Here is a 24,028-nt window from a genome sequence, read left to right as displayed (position 1 = left end):
CCTGTATATATCAATCTTATATCACTTCTATATTTATATACGTTCATCTACAGTTCTATACATTTCTCTATTGTTTCTTGGCTGAATTAACGTTATTCCTGTTATGCAACCATTTATATAAATTATCCCAAATTTCATAGTATTCATCAGGGTGAATGGATCACCAATTTGAGAATTCAACCGGGTATTTCTTTGTTTATTTAATTATTTTATATCCCACCTTCATTATTTGTATAAGTGACTCAAAATGACAAACATATCTAACACCCTCTTCCTCCTATTTTCCTTACAAACAAGCCTGTGAGGTTAGGGTGAAAGAGACCGATTAGGCCAAGGTCACTGAGCCAGTTTTCATGTCTAGGGCAAAATTAGAATTCACACTCTCCAGGTTTCTAGTATGATGCCTTAAAACATGATTATTAAATCATCAAGAATCCAGTTTCTTCTAATAAAAATACAATACTAACATTGATCATAATTATCTTCCTCATCATAATACTTACAATTATCATCCTGTTTATATCTCTATCTTAACATATTTTCTGCTCTTCTTTAGTCTTCTTCCCTCATTTCCAATTTCCCTTTTTTCCCTCTTAACCATTGATAAAATACTTCCCACATCTTATAATATTCAGTTTGCTCTTTCTCTTTAATTATTAATGTTAATCTATTCATTTCTGCACATTCTAATATTTTCCTGATCACCTTCTCATCAGTAGGAATCTCGTCACTCTTCCAATGTGGTGCAAATACAATTCTAGATGCCGTTAATACATGGATAATTAAGTAGGTATTCTCTTTATTATAAAGTTCAGGTAAAATCCCCAGCAAAAATATTTCTGGCTTTAACTCAATCCGTTGTTTTATCATCTTCTCCAACCATGTCTTTATTTGTGTCTATGTTTTTGCTTCTACACATGTCCGCCACATGTCCGCCTAGTAAGATCCAGGTATCTGGTGGCACTTATTAGAAGATACGTTAAGAGGAAAATGAATTGGTTAATAATGTTCAATTGCTTAATATGTTGCCATTTTAAGATTAAAGAACTAATATTAATGGTTTGTACCCAGACGGCACACTGTTTAAAGAAAGATGAAATGTTTATATGTTGAAAAATAAAAAAACTTAAAAAAAGAAAGAAAAAGAATCCTGTTTGGCTCAAAAGATTCTTTTCTTTTTTCAGTAGGATGTAGTCTTAATATTACAGATTGGCCAGTTATGTATAAATGCTGATGGAGGAGATGACCAAGCTGAGCCCGAGGGACGGGATCAAAGACATCATTGAGTTCCTTAGCACCTACAAAAGATCTACCGTACTTTTCGCCCTATAAGACACACTTTTTTACTCCAAAAAAGAGGGTGAAAATCTGGGTGCGTTTTATACGCCGAATGTTTAATGTTTCCATTAACAAACCGTTCAACGTTCTGATGCGAGAGGAGTGGAACACCTGGATGGCAGCTGGGAACCATGATCTGACGTCTACTGGGCGGATGAAGAGGCCCACTATCACACAAGTGTGTGAATGGGTTAAAAGGTCATGGGACTCCGTGAAGGAGGACATTGTTGTAAAATCCTTCAAGAAGTGTGGCATTAGTAATGCCTTGGATGGAACAGAAGACGACGTCTTATTTGACACCAGTGAGGAAGAAAGTGATGACTGACTGCGTGGATCTGTCCTTCCTCATTTCTGATAGCAGCGAAGAAGAGGAATTCTTGGGGTTCGAATAAAAACATTACAGCCTTATTTTTGTTACTTTCACTGTTTACTGACTACTGACTGTTAATGAGAGTAAAGATAGTTCTTAATATGTTACATGGTTGACATAAAATTGTTCTTAAACTGCTGTTAACTTTATACAGTTGATATAAAATATTTTACTACAGTATTTGGTTCAGAATCTTTTTTTTCTAGATTTTCCTCCTTTAAAATTGGGTGCGTCTTATATTCCGGAGCGCCTTATAGGGCGAAAAATACGGTAATTTCAGCCCACCTTGAATTCCATTGACTCTTATCTACCACCAATTTGCTTTGAGCATTAGCAGTTCAGGTTCTTGCAGAAAAACGAAAAAGATTTTTCAATAAATCTTTATATTCCTTGGAACTGCCTGGACTTCTGATTTTCCTGCACTTGACAGCTGGGTATGATCTATGCAAATTTCAGGCATGTTCCTTGTTGTGGAATTGAGACCAGACAGACAATTATAATATGCTCTAAATACTGGGGTTTGCCCTGCAGCACCAGATTAATGCATAATTGAACTCTTGGAATGTACCGTAATGTTTGAAACGTTGTTTGCTCTTGATTTTTGTTTTTGTTTGGTGCAAACTCAGAAAAACAAGGGTGTTCCAGTTTTCCACTCCACATAGCTTTTGTTCCAAGTAAAATATTTAGCATTTTAGCTGTACAACAGAAGAACCCAGCAGCCTGTATAAAGCATGCAAAGTTACATAAGCTTTCTTCCCACGTGTCCCATTAGATGTAATTTGTTTTGGGGGGGTGAGTCATGAATTAGGCAAGGAATTACGCAAGACAGAATCCTTGGTGCTAGCCTCTGCTTTGAAATATTTTATTAGGCATTTCAAACGTTACTTTGTACTCACGTAAGATAGAAAAAAATATATTAAAATAGCTTTGAGCAACTGCAATTCTTAGGGACACGAATCAACATTTGTTGATTGTGGTCAAACATGCAACAAAGGCTGGATTAGCTTTGGAGGGGTCCCCAAATGACACAGAATATTTAAAACAGGTTTTTTTTTGTAAAATAAAGGGGTAAAGACCCCTTACTGCAAGCAGGTGCAAAGTGTTCCATTCAGCTTACTGATATTGTATGCAGTAAGCAAGTGGAGCAGTTGGGGCTGTCGGTTCTTTAGAATTTTGGTATGAATAGTAGGAGCCCGAGATGGAAAGATAACAACAGGAGATCCTGCATTTAGGAAGCGATTATAAAATTGATGAGAAAGCCATTGCATTGCCTGCCATGGAGATAGACTCAGTTCCCCAGCAGTTACCTATGGAAAGGTAGCCAATAATTGCTGGTAAAATAAACTTCTGTGTAATATTTGCAAAGATCTCTGGTATGGCTGGATCCAGCGGTGGGATTCAAATAATTTAACAACCGGTTCTCTGCCCTAATGACCAGCTGGGTAGGTGTGGCTCGGTGGTCATGTGACCGTGTGGGCGTGGCCAACTCAACGTCACTCAGGTCGATGGGCGCTTCTCCTTAGCTGTTATAAAGTAATCAGGGTTAACCAGAGAAGCAGTTTCTCTAAGTAGGGCCATAAAGATTAGGCTAGAAACAACGCCAGAATGTTTCCTTCCTGCCCTTCTTTACAGGATTAGCCCTGTAAAGTGGGAAAAACACAAAAATGAGATTTCTTCCAACAACCGGTTCTCCGAACTGCTTAGAACAGTGTTTCTCAACCTTGGCAACTTGAAGATGTCTGGATTTCAACTCCCAGAATTCCCCAGCCAGTTGGCTGGGGAATTCTGGGAGTTGAAGTCTGGACATCTTCAAGTTGCCAAGGTTGAGAAACACTGGCTTAGAAAGTTAACAACTGCTTCTCCAAAATAGGTGCGAAATAGCTGAATCCCACCACTGGGCCGGGACTGATTCGATCATAGCTGACCTTGGATGCGATTGTCTTGCTAAGGGAGGGTTGTTTTTAAAAATGCGTTATAGGAAGAGAAATATAAAGCCATCCAACCTTCTGTTCATTCCCCCTCCCCCTTTGCCCTGTTGATGCATTATTCTAATCGAAAAAAGAATGTTCTGAATCCCCAGCCTCCATTCTAATCACCCATTTAATGTTATTTAGGTCACAGATGTCTGGACTCATGTTCTCTTATGCAATCCTGGCAGGCTGCAGTTTCCCATAAAGCAGCTTTTCTGCCTAAAGGCGCAGGGACATTACACAATCACTTGCTCTGCCGTTCTAACCCTCTTTCCCTTCTCCCCAAAATTTTCCCATCATCGCAGATTAGAAGGAAGGAAACGACCCCGTTGGACACCTATTTCTTTAGAACGCCACAAAGAGGTTTTTCCTTAAGAGTTCTCTGTTTCCATCTGTAACGCGGAACCCAGGGATGATCTGCTTTTATTTTCTAATTGTCCATCTTTTCCCCTCTCCCTCCTCAGTGCACATTGGATAATGTTTCACGACCCTTTGCCTTTTAAGTTAGCCATGCACCTTGGCTAGAAAATGAAGAAAAAATGGACCTGGTGTTCTGACCGAGGCTTCCCAAGAGCATGAAGCAAACTCCTTGTCCCGACCAAAAAACCCCTTCTATTAATTTACAACATCTAGCAAAATCTTTCAAGGGAGGATTTACAGTCACAGACCTTATCTGGCTTGGAGAGCTGACAGGTCGGTACTGGCAAAACTTGGCAAGGCATCCAGGGAGTCACAAAACAATTAAGCGAACTAATTGTCTCCTGCAAACTCCACTCCCCTTTCGCTCCTCTTTTATTTCCTCTGGGAGGGGCCATTCAATGTCCACCTGTGGCCTTAGTCCCAAGTCGACCCCTGTTCTTTAGCTGTTCCCTTCATCTGGCAACTCTGCACATGCGCACACTGGGAACAGACTCCAGCTGTTTGCCTCACTGATGTTGGACTCTGAAGGCAGCTGATAACTGACATATGGCTCTGGCCCCATCTCTGCCTCGGGCACAGAGCCCTCGTCAGAGCCTTCCCAGACTCCAGGACTGGCCCATGTTCCTCCCCAACCTCCTCACTGTCTGAATCTGCTGGCAGCTCCGCTGGCCACTGGTGGGCCACAACCTCTGGGGACAAGAAATCACAAGTGAAGCCACCTCCAAACAATCTCAAGAGAAACCAAGAAGCATAATTTTGGCCATGCTGCCATTCACTGGGTGGAGAGGCCGTTCCCAATCCACCCACTGAAGACTAATACAGTAAAGCAGCAAAATGATCCAGTGTGTCTAAGTCACTGCTTAGAAAGATGTTAATGAAACTGTCAGTATATTGTGCCCGTAACAATGGTGCCATACGGGCGGCACGCGGTCCAATGCGTCAGGCACAGGCCAAGCCCACTCCAGGTCCTTGAAGGGGGGAAAAACATTGTGATACCTCACATGATAGCAACATGATGCAGCGAGTTTGACACTTGTGCTGTATAACATGTCCCTGTGATCTGGAGTAACAGGGAATTTGAGATGGGAATTCATTACGAGGGCAAATGGGAAAGTGGTTTGCTTCTTAAGGGCTTCTGATTTCCACCAGTAGTGTCCAAGGTCAGGTGAGGACTATGACTCTGTGATCAAAGCCCTGACCCTTTTTAAAAAAATGAGTATTGCACCTTCAATGCCTGTGAAAAATGGGTAGGGCTTAAACTGCTCAATCCCCATATTGACTTTTTGACACACACAGACACACACAGACACTCGCGAAAGATATCCTGATTTCCAGCCTTCAGAAATACAAAACAAATTGCTCCAATGCCTTTCCAATGACTTGACTTTCTAGCTTTCCAGGAATAAGTTGCCCAGGCTCTACCTGGGAAAATGGTCCTTCCTTGAACTAAGGTTAAGGTAAAGGTGCCGCTCACACATGCGTGCTAGTCGTCTCCGACTCTAGTAGGCGGTGCTCATCTCTGTTTCAAAGCCGAAGAGACAGCGCTGTCCAAAGATGTCTCTGTGGTCATGTGGCCGGCATGGCTAAATGCTGAAGGCTCGCAGAACGCTGTTACCTTCCCACCAAAGGTGGTCCCTATTTTTCTACTTGCATTTTTACATATTTTCGAACTGCTAGGTTGGCAGAAGGTGGGACAAGTAGCGGGAGCTCACTCCGTTACGCAGTGCCAGGGATTGGAACTGCCGAACTGCTGACCTTTCTGATTAACAAGCTCAGTGTCAGCCACTGAGCCACCACGAGTAAAGTAAAGTAAATTTACCCTTCTCTAAAAGTCATAGAGTGTCCTGACTAGAGCGTCATAGGGATTTTAAAATTCCAGTTCCAATGCAAGACAGGGATCCACTTTCTACATCAGTTTGCATCCATTTATCTTTTCTATATCAGCATCAGATTATTTCTGTGGAATGTTAACCTCCCATAACCGCAAGGCCCTTCTTCTTCTCTTTATGAGACTCAAACAAGATGCTAAACCCTAACTCCAGATTACTATACAACAATTCCACTGTTCATATCATGCAACATGCTAAGACAATCACTGGATTTCCTCAAACTATTCAACTCTATTGCCCTCATCCTGGGTTCTTTTTTTAAAAAAGTTCCCTAGGGATTAGAGTACCTGAAAGGTGACACAGCCACACAAAAGGCTCTTTATGAACCAAGAAAGGCTGAGATCCAAGGAGAGACTTGTGAATCAACCAGATTTTCAGCTAAGATAGTTGTATGAAACCCTGCCAGCTTGTAGGTCAGGGGTCTCCAACCTTGGCGACTTTAAGACTTGTGGCTGAAGAATTCTGGGAGTTGAAGTCCACAAGTCTTAAAGTTGCCAAGTTTGGAGACCCCTGTTGTAGATGAGGGCACCACTAAAGAGAAACGATGTAGGTTTGAAAACATTGGGGTCCATCTATCATTTTTGGTGAGAATCCAGAAAAGCAAAACAAGCACAGATGAAAAGAGTTTCGAGAACTACCCTTCCATAATAGGAGAAGAACATCAAAGGCAATGCACCTTGTAATGTGCGCGACTAAAGGCTGCATTCAAACGCCACCAGAAATACGTTCATGAGTCCACAGGTTGAATACAGTACCAGAACTTCTGCCATCTTCTTTGGTCTGGATCACTCCTGTTCGGTAGGTGGCCCTAAAGGTTCTGGAGGAGGTTTGATCTCTTCAGACAGCTGCCGGACGCTGTAGTAGGACAGGCTCAGCCCCATAATGGCTAAGATCAGGGCCAAGTGATTCACCAGCCGGTTTTCAGGCTCTGATTCAGACCCACTGGCCAGCTGCATCTGTTGGAAAATGCATTAAAGGAAAATACTTTAAACATTTTAAACGGAGGGATGCAACCATTGGGGGGGGGAGGAGCTGAACCTACCTGGTGACCCAAAATACCTTTTGGATTTTGAGAAAGCACGTGATAGGTATACTCTTCCAGAAACTGTCATGGTGTACATGTGTTTGTATGAGTGTATGCATATACCTTTGAGTCCGTGTTGACTTCTGATGAATGCTTGAACTAGTTACTGCAATTTTCAGAAGTAGAATAGAATAGAATAGAATAGAATAGAATAGAATAGAATAGAATAGAATAGAATAGAATAGAAATCTTTATTGGCCAAGTGTGATTGGACACACAAGGAATTTGTCTTTGGTGCAAATGCTCTCAGTGTACATAAGGAGACTAAAAATACATTAATCAAGAATAAAAAGAAACAATATTTAGTGATAGTCATAGGATACTAATAAGCTACCAAATCGTACTAGTAAACAAATAAAACAATATAAATTGAAACATACAAGCCACATGGTTATAGTCATAAGAGGGAAGAGATAGATACTAGGAAGAAGAAGAATATTAATACAGTCTTAGTAAATTATTTGACAGTGTTGTGGGAATTAGTTGTTTAGCAGAGTGATGGCATTTGGGGAGCAACTTTCTTTGTGTCTAATTGTTCTGGTGTGCAGTGCCCTATAGCGTCATTTTGAGGGTGGGAGTTGAAACAATTTATGTCCAGGATGCGAGGGGTCTGTAGTTATTTTCGCAGCCCTCTTTTTGACTCATGCAGTATACAGGTCCTCGATAGAAGGCAGGTTGGTAGCAATTGTTTTTTCTGCAGTTCTAATTATCTTCTGAAGACTGTGCCTTGTTGGGTTGCAGAGCCAAACCAGACAGTTATGGAGGTGGAGATGACAGACACAATAATTCCTCTGTAGAACAGAATCAGCAGCTCTTTGGGCAGTTTGAGCTTCCTGAGTTGGCGCAGAAAGAACATTCTTTGTTGTGCTTTTTTGATGACCATTGTCTTCTTGATGATGATGACCATTGCCAAGAAGATCATTGCCGCCTTCTGAGATCTAAGGAACTGGTTCAAGGTGATGCAACTGGCTTTGTGCCTAAGGCAGGAGTAGAACTCATGGTCTCCCAGGTTCTAACCTGGCGCCTTAAACCATTACACCAATAATAATAATAATAATAATTGGAATAATTGCCTTCCAAATTGCCTAAAGCTTTAGCAATTATGATTTTAGGACCTTTGCATTAAAATGCAAACAAGCGAGTTTTGCCTCCTCCCTAGTAGGGGAAGAGGTTTTACTGTAATCAGGGGAACCTGCTCAGAAGAAAATCCACTCAGGTTTGCATTGCCCATGGACTCCCTTCTGCAAGGATCAGCAGGATGCCCATAGCTTTTCTCCCACGACATACAGTACCTTTATGGAACATTCTCCCTCTAGCAATCTGGATGGCCCCAACTCTGGTAGCCTTTTAGAAGGTCCAAAAGAACTGGATCCAAGAGTGTGCAGGGACCCACTTCTTGCTTATATTATCGTTTATGGCAGTGGTGGGATTCAAATTGTTTTTACTACCAGTTCTGTGGGTGTGGCTTGGCGGGCGTGGCATGGCTTGATGAGTGTGACTTTGTGGGCATGGCAGGGGATACTGCAATATCCCCATTCACTCCCCACTCCTGGGGGAAGGTTACTGCAAAATCCCCATTCCCTCCCCACCCCACTAACCTGCTTTCCAGCTCCATTCTCCTGTGCAGGGCAACAAAAGAAGACCCAGCTGATCAGCTGGGACTCGGGAAGCAGCAAATAGACTCGGGGCGGGGCCAGCCAAAAATGGTATTTGCTGATTCTCCAAACTACTCAAAATTTCCACTACCAGTTTGCCAGAACTGGTCAGAACTGGCTGAATACCACCTCTGGTTTATGGGATATGATATTTTCTTGACTGCCATGTGTTTTAATTTTTGTATTGTTGCAACTGTTTTTACTTTAATTTTGAAGGCTGCCCAAATCCACTTGTTAAGGTGAACCATGCAAAACGAATCTGGAATGGAAAGGACAAAAGGCAGGTAGCCCTTGATTTACAACTATAATGGTCATAACAGGTGACAGTCATCAATTTGATCATACATGTGACCAGTGGTGGGTTTCAAATTTTTAAAGAAAGTCTTCTGTAGGTGGGCCTGCTTTGTGGGAGTGGCTTGCTGGCCATGTGACTGGGTGGGAGTGGCTTGCTGGCCATGTGACTGGGTGGGCATGGCCAACTTGTAAAATGTGGTGAAACTCACAACAACGCTCTTGCTTAGCAACCAAAACGTTGGCTCAGAAACTCTGGCATTGAAGTGTGCAAGTCTTAAAGCTGTCAAGTTACAAGGCCCTTGCACCTGTAACCCTTTAGAAAAAAACCCCAGGGGTGTTCAAACTTGACAGCTTTAAGACTTGTGGACTTCAACTCCCAGAATTCCTCCTCTCGCTCTTCATCTTGATGCTGTGCGGACGGGCGGGGGGAGGGAGCTGGAACTGGTTCTAAATGGCACCGTAGATTTGTGGAACGGTTAGAAGTGGCAGGAACCCACCCCTGCATGTGACTGACCCAATTTCAGGGCATTTTCTGTGGCAGTCATTAAGCAAACATAACTTGTGGTTAAACAAATCAATTGTTTGCTATGGGCTAGTTTTGCTGAAAACCAGAAGTAAATGCTAGTTTTTGGTAAAAACATGAAATGTGATCTCCTGAGCACAGACTCCTGCAAACAGCTGTAAATATGTGCCAGTTACCGAACACCCAAAATGCTGTCATGTGACCCCCAATGGGGGGGGGAACAGACTTCAGAACTGAGTAATAAACTCCCCTGTGGAGATCTGTGGTAACTTTGAATAGTCGTTAAGCAACCCATCTGCCTTCCATTGAGGACCTGTACTCTGCACGAGTCAAAAAGAGGACTGTGAAAATATCTACAGAGCCCTCACATCCTGGACATAAATTGTTTCAACTCCCAACCTCAAAATGATGCTATAGGGCACTGCACACCAGAACAACTAGACACAAGGACAGTTTTCCCCTGAATGCCATCACTCTGCTAAACAACTAATTCCCACAACACTGTCAAATAATTTACTAAGATTGTATTACTATTATTCTTCTAATCCTTCCTAGTATTTATCTCTTCCTACTTATGACTATAACCATGTTGCTTGTATCTTTCAATTTATATAGTTTTATGTGTTTACTAGTACAATTTGATAGCTCATTAGTAACCCTGACTATCACTTAGTGTTGTATCTTTTTATTCTTGATGAATGTATTTTTTTCTCCTTATGTACACTGAGAGCATCTGCACCAAAGACAAATTCCTTGTGTGTCCAATCACACTTGGCCAATAAAGAATTCTATTCTATTCTATTCTATTCTTCTTCATGAATGTATTTTATTATCTTATGTACACTGAGAGCATCTGCACCAAAGACAAATTCCTTGTGTGTCCAATCACACTTGGCCAATAAAGAATTCTATTCTATCGTAAGTTAAGGACTACCAATACATATGTGTGTGCTTCTTGGCCATTCCAGACCTGGATGTAATCCAACACAACACAGAAGAGTATCCCGTCACAAATAAATAACAAGAGTATCATAAATTGACCACCTCAACTTTGAGGATATTGGCAGGGTATAGCCCACAAAATCAAGATGTCAGTCAGCCATGACAATGTGATGATTCCTAAAAAAGACACAAAGAACGTTGATCTCATAGTTGTGGCTATCGTTTGACTTTTTTAAAACCACATGTTTGTAGGCATCATCTTAAAAGAGGACACCCAGACAGGTCCATGCAGAAATGACTGAAATACAGTAACTGAAACAGAAACACATTATACTTCCTAGTTGAAAGACACGAACGAGGTGGCTTTTATCTCTGTCCGATCCTCACCCAGACGCTGATATGTCTGGAGATTTGTGTCTGAACCTCTGCTCTGCTTATCTTCAAACTGGACTTAGATTTGATTTACCGGTAAATAGAGAATTCTATCTAATAGCAAAGTGGTTTTTTCCCATAAAACAACACATATTGGCAGAGTCCATAACAAAATATTGCGGTGCAGAGAAGTCCCTGTTTTGAGTTCCAGGGATTCCAACGTGCCCCTCTTTTCATAAGATTTTCATTCCACTTTCAGATGTTAACCTTCCTTCAGTACTATATCATAATTGCTTTCTTCCCCATCTCTCCCCACAGCCGTACTTGAAGATAGTTTCTTCCTAAGTGAGGACTTAATCAGTATGCCGTGCTGCAAACCTTGATCTTTCCATAGGTTTGAAGGCTTTCTTCTTCTTCATGAATGTTTAGGGCTACCTTGGGGTCTTGCCCTCACAGCCTGAACACAAGAAAAAGAGGGAAACCTGCTAATTTTTTTCTCTGTTGTCTTTTTCCTGGATTACTAAGATCCCTTTGATCTGCAGCTTCTGATACTTGAATACACTATTCAGGACTTTCCAGCAAGATCATTCCTATCTGCCTGTCTGTCCTTCTGTCACTCTGGTCTTTAAAACAGGAGGAGATTCTGCTTACCTGCAACAGTCGAAAGTATCCTGGGGTCAGACGTCGGAGGCGGAAGATCATAGCAGAAGAAAAGAGAGAGGGAGAGAACTCCCCTTCCTAACTCTCTTCTTGTGGGTTTTCAAGTTATTTAGGCGAGAATGAAGCTGTAGAAGGAAAAGGAAAAGCTTAGGATACAACAGGAGGAAGGGAACCGCAGTGAACTTTCTTTGATATCTAGCAGCGAAATGGTTTGCAGGACTTGACCGTAGACCACTGTTCTTGTGACCCCAAAGTTCTTCTGGCAAAAGACGTGGCGCTAATTGCATGGGGTTGTTGTTTGAGTTACTCATTAATTTAATGATCATCTCAGGCTCATCCTTGTCTACAACAGGGCAACTCCCTGAAATGTGTGGTATGTGAAATGCCGCCATCACTTTCACATTCCCTGGTTCCCTAGCATTTTCAACCAACTTCAGCGTTCTCCAACCTGCTATCTTCTCTCTCTTCATGTCTTCCTCCGATGCTAAGACAATGGATGTAAATGCACATACCGCTTAGGGGGCTCAAGATCCTGGTCCTTGCGTATCATCTCCCAGCAATAATGTTGGTCGGCTGTGTGCAAGAAGAGATGTGTTTTTTTTTCATTTTGCCCTCCTCCTTTCCTGCCCAATGATGAGCCTGCCACTGCTTGCCTTAGCAGCAGCTGTCACAAGGAATCAGCACTCCCTGCTCCGCTGACCGCACGCGATCCACGCATCAAGAGAATTTTTTCCCCTGGGCTTTTATTGGGGAAACAAAATTTGGGAGCAATGTACATCATGAGAACCTCTGAGAACCAGCTTCCACCGTGACGGTGTGAAACAAACCTTCATGGAGTACCAGGTGTTCTAGATCGCAGAGGACAATCCATCACTGGAAGAGTCTTTCACTCCAAGTCCACCATAAATATGTGGGATGATGATGATGATGATCCCATCAACCCAACCAACCAGATCAATGATTGGGTAAGGTGGGAACCGAAGCCCAATAACTAAAATTCAGCTGCTGATGTTCATTTGAAGGTCCACCATGGTGAGCAGTAAAGTACCTTGATTAAATGATAATTTCTAGATATGCAACTCTAGGTAAGATATGCAAAGATTAATTATAGGAAAAGATGCAGCTCTTTTTTTAAAAAAATACCATGGAAAAAGTATTTGGAAAACATTGTCAATCGCTGTTCAAAAACAAGCAATAATTTCAGAATGATTCAGGGAAAGAAGTTGATTCAGCTTCTGTTTTGTAGAAGGACATTTTCCCAATTCTGCTTCCAGGGGTTTCCTACTTGCTACCTGGAGTAGCTTAGACTCAGATTTCACGCAATATATCTGGAGTACACTCTCACAGGAAATTGGGGCATACTTTGATCGGGTTTGGCCGACCAAACCCCAATGCAACCCTTGTGGTAATCAAACAATAACACATTGCTTATATACTATGCTAACTGTGATTTATTTTACAAAACAGGCATAAGTATGAGGTATAATCCTAGACAGATCATCCCCTAGTTATTTTACATCAATTTTTGGTCCTTTCCCCTATAGCAGTGCATTTCTTTTCTTTCTTTTCATTAAGCTTTTAACAATTTTTAAAGAATGTTACATCAAAATAAAGATTAAAACAACAACAACAATTTAAAAAAAATATTTAAGTTGTGGTTAGTTGTGAAAACAAACGGAGAATACATTGCTAAAAAGTTTTTCCATAATGATAATTTCTAGATATGCAACTTTAGGTAAGATATGCAAAGATTAATTATAGGAAAAGATGCAGCTCTTTTCTTTCTTTTCATTAAGCTTTTAACAATTTTTAAAGAATGTTACATCAAAATAAAGATTAAAACAACAACAATTTAAAAAAAATATTTAAGTTGTGGTTAGTTGTGAAAACAAACGGAGAATACATTGCTAAAAAGTTTTTCCATAATGCTTTATTTTTCCTTTACTTGATAAGGCATTATGGAAAAACTTTTTAGCAATGTATTCTCCGTTTGTTTTCACAACTAACCGCAACTTAAATATTTGTACTCTACACTGAAGGTTATTGCTGGTATCTGTTATTTATTTGTTTACATCCCATCTTTATTATTTTTATAAATAACCCAAAGTGGCAACCTCACCTAGTACTCCTTCCTCCTCCTCCTGTTTACCCCACAACAGCAACTCCATGCAGTGAGTTGGGGTGACAGAGAGCGACTGGTCCAAAGTCACCCAGCCAGCTTTCATGTCTAAGGCGGGACTAGAACTCACGGTCCCTTGCTTTCTAGTCTCGTGTCTTAACCATGAGATCAAACAGGTGCTTCAAATCTCTGTTTTTAAGTGATTTCATCTTATTCTTTTGTCTCATTTTTCCCCCTACAAACCAAATTCCCAATTTCTAAAGTTACCTTGCTGTGTGAGGTGTAGTATATAAGGCTGCCATTCGTGCTTAAATTTGGCTAGATTTTTTATTACAGAATACTAGTTTAACCATTGCTGCAATTTTCTCCCCTTTGGGTCTCCCATTTTTGTATTCTCCGTAAAATTTATCTTTTCCATTGTTGTGTCAAATTTGTTCTTGCAGCTGTCAGCATATCTTTGGGTAAATTGGGATGTACCAATAAAGGAGAATGTTTGTAGCTCAGGGTTGAAATGAAGGGTCCTTGGTGTTTTCTGAGCTTGCTTGTTTTGTTCCAGATGTTTCATTGCCCTAACTAATGAAACATCTGCAAGAAAACAAAGCAAGCTCAGAGAGCACCAAGGACTCCTCAAATTGGGATGTTCTGAAATTATAGCTAATAAAATCTTTATAGGTTCAGTTCAAATTTTATTTTAAAAATTTTCTGAATAATGTATTTTTCTCTGTACTTTTGAGTTTCTTTTACATGTCCACCACTTATGATAAAGTGTTCCTTTTTTGTTGTAGCATTTCCAACTTTTATTGTAATATGATTTGCCTATCTTGGCAATTATTGATGGGGTTATTTTCTAGAATACATTTTATACCATTTTTCCTTTAAATTGTAACGGAGCATATTTTATTAACCTTTTCCATGGTATTTTCCATTGTTGTGCTCTGATTACTTGTTCGTTTTGCATCGACTTCATCATATACCAGTAACTTTTAATTTGTTCCATCTTCATGTGCTATTTCAATATTCAATATTTCAAACCAATTTTGTTGTATTTAAGTACAATGACAATAAAGATTATACTTATAATAACAATTTACATATATATGTAATCTCTCGTAATAAAAAACCTCTTGTAAAAGTATTTTGAATTTTGTCATCCTTCCAAAATCCCTCTTTTTTTGATACCACATTTTATTCTTGAGCAATTTGTAAATATTGTACATTGTGGTAAATTCCTACTTTAACTAAGCAGTCCTTGCTATTTGTTTAATCTATTTTCTGACTCTTATGTACCATACTGACATAAGTGATTTGATTTTTCGTGCTGTATTTATCCATGAAATAAAAAGAATTTATCAGTAAAGCTAATGGTGAGGTCAGTGAACTTATTCTTGTTTTTAAATAATTCTATATTTTTAGTTGTTTACAATCTTCCTTCCTTCCTCCCACCGTCCCTCCCACCCTCTCTCCCTCCTCTCTCTATATTTTAGCCTCTCTATACATCAGTACTAATAAAGTATTTTAAAGCTTTCTTTAAAACCATTTCTCTTTCTCTGGGTTTATTTTCCACTAAGCTTTACCCCCATTTTATTTTTTATCCTCTATATTTTTTATTCTCTTGTCTAACTTTCATTAAAAGCCATCCAAACTGAGATCAGCCTATCTTACATCACCGAATTACCAAGTTTAATTATGTACAGGAATTTTCTGTTTTTCTGCCCTGGCCTTCCCACTGTTCAGCTTCATTGGTTTCATGTGAAATGGAGAAAGCCTTTTTCCATCCATGTTTTCCATTATCATGCATTATTTATCCCTGCATCATATCTCCCTCCTCTTTTCTTTCTATTTCTCATTTAACATTCTTCAAAAGTTAAAAGGCAGCGGTTCCTTCTTTCTTCTTCTTCATCTGAACCACAACCTTCTCATCGGATGCTTTTGACCACAGCATAAACCAGAGTTTGGCAATGGATCATCTGCAGATACATGTTCAAATATGAGAGAAACTCTGTAGGTCATAGTTGAATGGTGGTATCCTTGGGGCTCTCCAAACTTGGTTGTTGACTTGAAGATATGTCATTACCTGACTAGGTAACATCATCAATGCATTAATCCACATAGTACATGTGTCCTCCATCTCTAATGAGTCGTGATGGCACAGTGGTTACAATGCAATATTACAGGCTACTTCTGCTGACTGACGACTGCCAGCAGTTTGCAGTTCGGTTTTCACCGGCTCAAAGTTAATAGGATAGGATAGGATAGGATAGGCTAGGATAGGATAACAGAGTTGGAAGGGATCTTCTAGTCCAACACCCTGCTCAGGCCTATACCATTTCAGACAAATGATTGTCCAATTTCTCCTTTAAAAAATTCCAGTGTTGGAGCATTCACAACTTCTGGAGGCAAGTTGTTCCACTGATTAGTTGTTCTGTTGCTAAGCAAGGTGATTGGGAAGTGAGTCACGCCCAATTTGACCACCTTTTCTGCCAGAGTTGTGAAACAAATCCCTAGAGTTGTTCAGTAAATCACACAATAACTCAATCCAGTTTCTCCCTTTGACTTTGCTTGTCAGAAGCCATCTGGGAAGGTCACAAATGGTTATCACTTGCCACAAATTGTACTATTATGTCTCTTTCTTAAATGAATTTTATAGTGATCGTGCATAAGTCTTGGTATAGATATTGGATTTTTTTTTGTAAAAACTTTTCATTTTATTTTTTAACATACAAAAATTCCAATTTCAATTGAACCGTGTGTTGACTGGGTACAAATCATTTTAGGAAATAATAATCAAAGTGTTTACAACAATATTCATTGCATTGATATCCATTATATTAATACTAATAACAGTAATAATCATACCATTTATTTAACCAAGTTAACCTATCTTCCTTATCCAGCCTTCCATGATGCATCCTTCCGAGGTGGGTAAAGTGAGGACCCAGATTGTTGGGGGTGATATGCCGACTCTGTAAACCGCTTAGAGAGGGCTACAAAGCACTGTGAAGCAGTATATAAGTCTAAGTAATATTGCTATTGTGAATGATGTGTACAGGTTCCCAAAATGAAATCCAAATATCTAATGTATTTAATACAAAAGACCAAAATTTTATCCTCTGCAAAAGATATTGATGTGCCCAAATTGGGCATCTATCACATGATGACTCCCTTAACAACTACATCACTGAGTGATGAGAGTTCTAATCCCAATTGTGGTCATAAATCAAGGACTTCCTGTATTAGATGCATAAAGTGGCTGTACCAGCAGTCATCTTCATGGAGGATCACTGGGTCCTAATTGGGACTCTTTGTTATAAAGTTTTCTCATGTGAGTTCCACTGCTTGGATACAGTTTGCTTTCCTCCCCAGCACTTTTTTCAATCATCTTGAATCCTCAGGGGTTCTTAACTTTTAGGTCAGTGTTTCTCAACATTGGAAACTTGAAGAGGTGCAGACTTCAACTCCCAGAATTCTTCAGCCAGAAAGCTAGTTGTTCCTCTATCCTGAGGTTGTTCCTCTATCCTGGTCCTATTAGACCTCTCGGCGGCTTTTGATACCATCGACCATGGTATCCTGCTGCGCCGGCTGGAGGGGTTGGGGGTCCGGGGCACCGTTTTGCGGTGGTTCGGCTCCTACCTTTCTGACCGGACGCAGCGTGTGTTGACAGGAGAAGAGAGGTCGACCCTACGCCCCCTTACTTGTGGGGTGCCACAGGGGTCGGTCCTCTCGCCACTCCTGTTCAACACATATATGAAGCCGCTGGGTGAGATCATCCGTGGTTTCGGGGTGGGATACCATCTGTACGCTGATGATACTCAGCTGTACTTTTCCACCCCGAACCACCCCAACGAGGCCATCGAAGTGATGTCCCGGTGTGTGGAAGCCGTACGGATCTGGATGGATGACAACCGACTCAAGCTCAACCCTTCCAAGACGGAGTGGCTGTGGGTACCAGCCCCCCGGTTCAGCCAATTAATTCCATCATTGGCCATTGGGGGCATCCATCTTGCCCCCGTGGAGCGGGCGCACAATTTGGGCGTCCTCCTAGATGCCCGGCTGTCCATGGATGACCATGTGACAGCCGTGGCAAGGGGGGCGTTCCACCAGGTTCGCCTGGTGCGCCAATTGCGCCCCCTACTGGACCGGGATGCCTTGCGCACAGTCACTCATGCGCTGGTGACATCTCGCTTGGACTACTGTAACGCTCTCTACATGGGGCTTCCCTTGAAATGCACCCGGAGGCTGCAGTTGGTCCAGAACGCAGCCGCGCGGGTAATTATGGGGAGTACTAGGTACTCCCACGTGACACCGCTCCTGCGCGAGCTGCACTGGCTTCCTGTGGTCTATCGGGTGCGTTTCAAGGTTTTGATAACTATCTTTAAAGCGCTCCATGGCTTAGGACCTAGTTACTTGCGGGATCGTATTCTGCCCCATACATCCCTGCGACCAATTCGCTCGCACAGAGAGGGGCTCCTCCAGGTGCCGTCCGCTAGACAATGTCGTGGGGCGGCGCCTAGGAGTAGAGCCTTCTCTGTGGCGGGCCCAGCCCTGTGGAATGACCTCCCTCCGGATATTAGGAATACCTCTGACCTCCGCTCCTTCCGTATTAAGCTTAAGACCCACCTATTCCAAGCAGCTGGCCTGGCTCAACTTTGATTTAACCATATCGCTCCTGACGGGTTTTTAACTGGGTATTTTAATTACATTTAATTTCTAGGGGTTTTAAATACAGTATTTTAATTGTTTTTATCAATCGATCTCCTCCTTATGTATGTATGTATGTTTTAGTGTACCTTTGTTATATGTTTGTTTTGTTTACATATTTATTTCGAATGTTTCGTTGTACGCCGCCCCGAGTCCTTCGGGAGAGGGTGCGGCTAAGAAATAAATATATTATTATTATTATTATTATTATAGTTGGAGAATTCCAGGAGTTTAAATCCACATATCTTTCTGTTTCCAAGGTTAAGAAACAATGATCTGGATGCATAGATCCTTATCCTGCCAAGAGCTAGGTTGGGGTAATCGATTTTGTGTGTGTGTGTGTATGTGTGTATGTGTGTCTGTGTGAATTCTGTGTTGTGGCCCACCAGCAGAGCTGGCAGCAGATTCAGACAGTGAGGAAGTTGGGGAGGAACATGGGCAGTCCTGGAGTCTGGGGAAGGCTCTGATGAGGGCTCTGTGTCGGAGGCAGAGAGGGGACCAGAGTCGTATGCCAGTTATCAGCTGCCTTCAGAGTCAGACATCAGTGAGGCAGAAGAACAGCTGGAGCCTGTTCCCAGTGTGTGCATGCGCAGAGTTGCCAGACGAAGGAAACAGCTAAAGAACAGGGGTCAACTTGGGAGTAAGGCCACAGGTAGATAATGAATGGCCCCGCCCAGAGCAAATAAAAGGGGAGTGGAGTTTGCAGGAAACGATTATTTCACTTAATTGGTTCGTGACTCTCTGTTGCCAAGTTCTGCAGATATCGGCCTGGCAGCTCTCCAAGCCAGATAAGGTCTGTGACTGTAAATCCTCCCTTGAAAGAGTTCGCGGGATGCGAAGGAGAAGAATTCACAGTAAATTAATAAAAGGAATTTTTGTCGGGACAAGGAGTTTGCTTCATGCTCTTGGGAAGCCTGGGTCAGAACATTCTGGTCCAAAACAATCACTTTCCCAGAGTATTCCTTTCCCAATTTTGTGACTCTCCAAGTTGTTGGCGCTTGCTGTGATGCACTTTGTAAGCTGAGCTTGGGCTCAAAATTTTTGGAGTTGTAAAAATATGCCTGTAATAAATGGGTGTAATTTGAAATTACAGAGAGAGATTCCCCCAAGCGTGAAGGCAGCCTGGTCTGATCTAGGTATGCAGGAGAGAGCACGCAATGGTGTCTTTCTCAACCCCGCCCATCTAAGTCAGTTAAATAATTAAAACGGCAAAGCAATTACTTTTTATTAATTTGTTTTTAGTAGCTTATATAATATTGTACAAAGCCTCTTTGGTTTCTTCAGGGTTCAATGTTGGGCATAATCCTCAGATATGAATTAATGCAACAACAGCATTAAATGTTGCAATGTATGGCTGTGAAAGTTGGACCATAAGAAAGGCTGGGGGCCAAAGAATGGAGGCCTTTGAACTCTGGTGCTGGAGAAGACTCCTGCATTGAGTCCCTTGGACTGCAAGGCCATCCAACCAGTCAGTCCTAGAGGAGATCAACCCTGGCTGCTCTTTAGAAGGCCAGATCCTGAAGAGGAAACTCAAAGACTCTGGCCACCTGATGAGAAGGAAGGACTCCCTGGAGAAGAGCCTCATGCTGGGAACGATGGAGGGCAAAAGAAGAAGGGGATGACAGAGAATGAGGTGGCTGGATGGAGTCACCGAACAGCTGGCGTGAGCTTAAATGGACTCCAGAGGATGGTAGAGAACAGGAAGGTCTGGAGGAATGTTGTCCATGGGGTTGTGATGGGTCGGACATGACTTCACAACTAACAACAACAATATGAATCCAAAGTTAAAAACTGCCAGGAAAGTCAGAATGTCTTGCCTTTGGGGTCTAAATTAACTCTGAAGGACTCTATCCGAGGAAGAAGCTGAATTAGAAATTTCAAGTATTTATGGCTATAGAATTCTTCAGCTATGGAAGCTTCTTCTGCATTCGGCTTCCCTATCTTTCTTTGCATTACAGTTATCCTCGACTTACAACAGTTCGCTTAGTGACTGCTCAAAGTTACAACGGCACTGAAAAAAGTGACTTATAACCATTTTTCACACTTATGACCATTGCAGCCTTGTGATTTATATTTGGATGCTTGACAACCTGACTCATCTTTATGATGATTGCTGTGTCCCAGGATCATGGGATCACTTTTTTGCAATCTTTTGACAAGCAACGTCAATGGGGGAATCATATTCACTGAATAATTGTGTTGCTAATTTAACAGCGGCAGGGATTCACTTAACAAATGCGGCAAGAAAAGTCGTAAAAGGGGGCAAAATTCATTTAATAAATTTTTAACTTAGCAATATGCATTTTGGGTTGAATTGGGGTGTTACGTTGAGGACTACCTGTATCAACCTCTGTGCGTCTGAAATGTGCAGAAAGATTTTCAGCTTTTCTTTTTGACCATCCTTGATTCGTTTCTAAACTGATAGGCACACAACTCCTGGAGTGGCTCTTAAGGGCCTCTCGTTATTCTACCATTGCCCAGTGACAGTTCCTTGCCCCACCAGAGATGATCATGCATGGGTTAGGTATGGCATTCTTTTCTGCTTTTTCTGTTTCCCCCTTGTGGTGGTTAACACAACAACAATATCATATTCGCAACAGAATACCTTATGCCACCAGACTTGAAACTTTGGGCTTAGACAACTTAGAACTTTGCCGTCTTCAATCCCACCTAAGCGTAGTACATAAAATTATCTGCTACAATGTTCTACCTGTCAATGACTATTTCAGCTTCAACCACAACAAAACACGAGCACACAATAGATACAAACTTATGGTAAACTGCTCCAAACTCGACTGCAGAAAATACGACTCCAGTAACAGAGTTGTCAATGCCTGGAATACATTGGACACTGTGGTTTCTTCCCCAAACCCCCAAAACTTTAAACTTAGCCTGTCTACTGTTGACCTCACCCCATTCCTAAGAGGTCTTTAAGGGGCGTGCATAAACGCCCCAGTGTCCCTACCGTCCCTGTCCTAATATTCCCTTGTATTTGTATTCATTCATGTATTCATAATCATGTCTATGCTTATATCCGTTATCTAATTGATGCTTGATGAAAATAAATAAATAAGATAAAAATAAAAGTTAAGAAAAACACGTTCACATCAGTGTTTCCCGTGCACAATACTCTGTTTTTTATGAATATGTCACAGAGCCAATCCTGGGTCAGTCATTCTGAAAGTTGTACTCCCGACAGGACTATAAATATTTATATTGGCTTCGGCTATTGATGGTGTGCAAATATCTTTCTCTTAAGCATATTAACATGTGCGTGCCTGCAGCTTTGAGAAGGGAGTTGCACAGGATCTCCTCCTATCAGACTCACCAGTTTCCACGAGAGTGACTAAAACCCCAACATTGTTGTGCCTGGACAATGATGCGTTATCATTGAATACTGTGATCTCTGCACTGCGATGTGAGTGTTGTGGAATGCAGCATTCTTTGTTGTCTGGGACAATATTTGCTAACCCTGTTCATACTTTCCTTTTGACTTGGAGGTTGTACAGGTAATCCTCAGCTTATGACCACAATGGGGACCATAATTTATAGAATAGAATAGAATAGAATAGAATAGAATAGAATAGAATAGAATAACAGACTTGGAAGGGACCTTGGAGGTCTTCTAGGCCAACCCCTTGCTCAGACTTATACCATTTTAGACAAATGATTGTCCAATCTCTTCTTAAAAAACTTCCAGTGATGTCACTCACGTCTGCTGCCTTAAACCATTACTTTATACCAACTTGGTTCTTTTTGTTTGTCTCAATTTTTGCATCCCAATCACAGAGAAGGAATGAGGACTGTCAGCAGATGTGCAGAGAGCCACAGATGACCTTGGAGAAATTAAACACAGGTGGTTGCACCAACATGTATAAAAACATGTTCTAATCCTGGGAAACAAATCAAACCCTAGGAAGGAACTCAGATTGGCTCCACCCGCATTCTCTAGGAGATTAGAGGGAGAGAAGGGAAAACACAGTCAGGCTTTCAAGATTCTGTTACTGTACAGCCTATTATACTGCTAGTCAAACTTTGGAGAGCCAGTTTCCTACCTGGCCTACCTGGCAGGGACTGACCAGCTGGAAACATCTGGGTTATTGTTTCCTCCTGAGGTTTGGGAGTGATTGATGGATTGAGGAAAGGAGTTTCCTTTTTATACTACATCAAATCTGTTTTAGACCACATTTTGCAACAGGATGCACCTAATTGGATTTTTGGAACTATAGGAACATGTGCATATTTACACTTACACACCTAATTATTTACAATTTGTATAATCCTCTCTGTATGTATGTATGATTTGGGGGGAGGGTTGTATTATCAGGCCGCAGTATTAACGTGGATGAAAGAATGGATTTTATTGCGACACACAAGACTGCTGACTTTGGAAGGACATGACCTGCAATTGGGTTGGCATGCCTTCTTGTGGTATGGGAAAAAATAAGATACATGGTTACTTTCAAATAAATTATTTAAGAAATGCATTAATGTTAGTATAGGAAAAAAATTAAAGAGCACATTATTTGAGGATACCAGCTTGGCTTTCAACATTGGAAGCACTGATTCACCCAAATGTTATCAACATGGGAAATATTGTTAGATATAATACAATAATACAATACAATAGCAGAGTTGGAAGGGACCTTGGAGGTCTTCTAGTCCAACCCCCTGCCTAGGCAGGAAACCCTATACAGTTTCAGACAAATGGCTATCCAACATCTTCTTAAAGACTTTCAGTGTTGGGGCATTCACAACTTCTGGAGGCAAGCTATTCCACTGATTAATTGTTCTAACTGTCAGGAAATTTCTCCTCAGTTCTAAGTTGCTTCTCTCCTTGATTAATTTCCACCCATTGCTTCTTGTTCTACACTCAGGTGCCCTGGAGAATAGTTTGACTCCCTCTTCTTTGTAGCAACCCCTGAGATATTGGAACACTGCTATCATGTCTCCCCTGGTCTTTCTTTTCAAAGATATCTTGAACGAAAAGGGGGAACTCAAAACCAAACAAGAACTACATGAACAAGGGATCGATATGGCATGGTATTCACAAGTGCAGATCCATTCTAGATATTCTATTCTAGAGAAAGATGTTAAATCATATGGTTTTTATAAAGAATTAATAGAATTAGATAAGATACTAACAGGAACAGAAGAAAGATTGATAAAGAAACTGTACAGGGTATAAAATTTGAAAACAAACAAGTAAAGGAGACAATGATAGCATGGGCAAAAAAATGGTCACACAATAGAACTAGACAAATGGCTGAAACTGTGGGATAGGGATTATAAATTAACGATGTCAATTGCATATAAAGAAAATTTGTGCAAGATGTTTTATAGATGGCACTTTGCACTGGTGAGGTTGGCAAAGATGTTTAAAAATAAGTCAGCCAAATGTTGGAAATGCCACCAGATACCTGGGTCTTATTATCATATGTGGTGGACATGTGTAGAAGCAAAAAAATATTGGACAAAAATACATCCATGGCTGGAAAAGATGATAAAACAGCACATTGATTTAAAACCAGAAATATTCCTGTTGGGGATTTTACCTGAAACTTATAGTAAAGAGAACACATATTTAAATATTCATATATTAACCGCAGCTAGAATTGTATTTGCACAACATTGAAAAAGTGAAGAGATCCCTACTGACAAGAAGGTGATTAGGAAACTATTAGAATGTGCAGA

The 24,028-nt window shown here is 41.1% G+C and overlaps 1 protein-coding gene across 1 annotated transcript in view; it reads left to right on the top strand.

The window, feature by feature from the left end:
- Nucleotides 1-12,425: 12,425 nt before the first annotated feature.
- CNKSR1 (connector enhancer of kinase suppressor of Ras 1) overlaps nucleotides 12,426-24,028 on the top strand; it is a gene marked incomplete at its 5' end in the record, with an annotated part of 48,962 nt that continues 37,359 nt past the window's right edge. The window contains one exon of the mRNA XM_081961680.1: nucleotides 12,426-12,482. Coding sequence (XP_081817806.1) covers nucleotides 12,426-12,482 — 57 coding nt within the window. The remainder of the gene's footprint in view (nucleotides 12,483-24,028) is intronic.

Source organism: Natrix helvetica, assembly GCF_964273705.1.
Source record: "Natrix helvetica genome assembly, chromosome: 9".
NCBI lineage: Eukaryota > Metazoa > Chordata > Lepidosauria > Squamata > Natricidae > Natrix > Natrix helvetica.
Note: the sequence above shows the minus strand (reverse complement) of the source record. Positions and strands in the feature narration are given on the sequence as shown.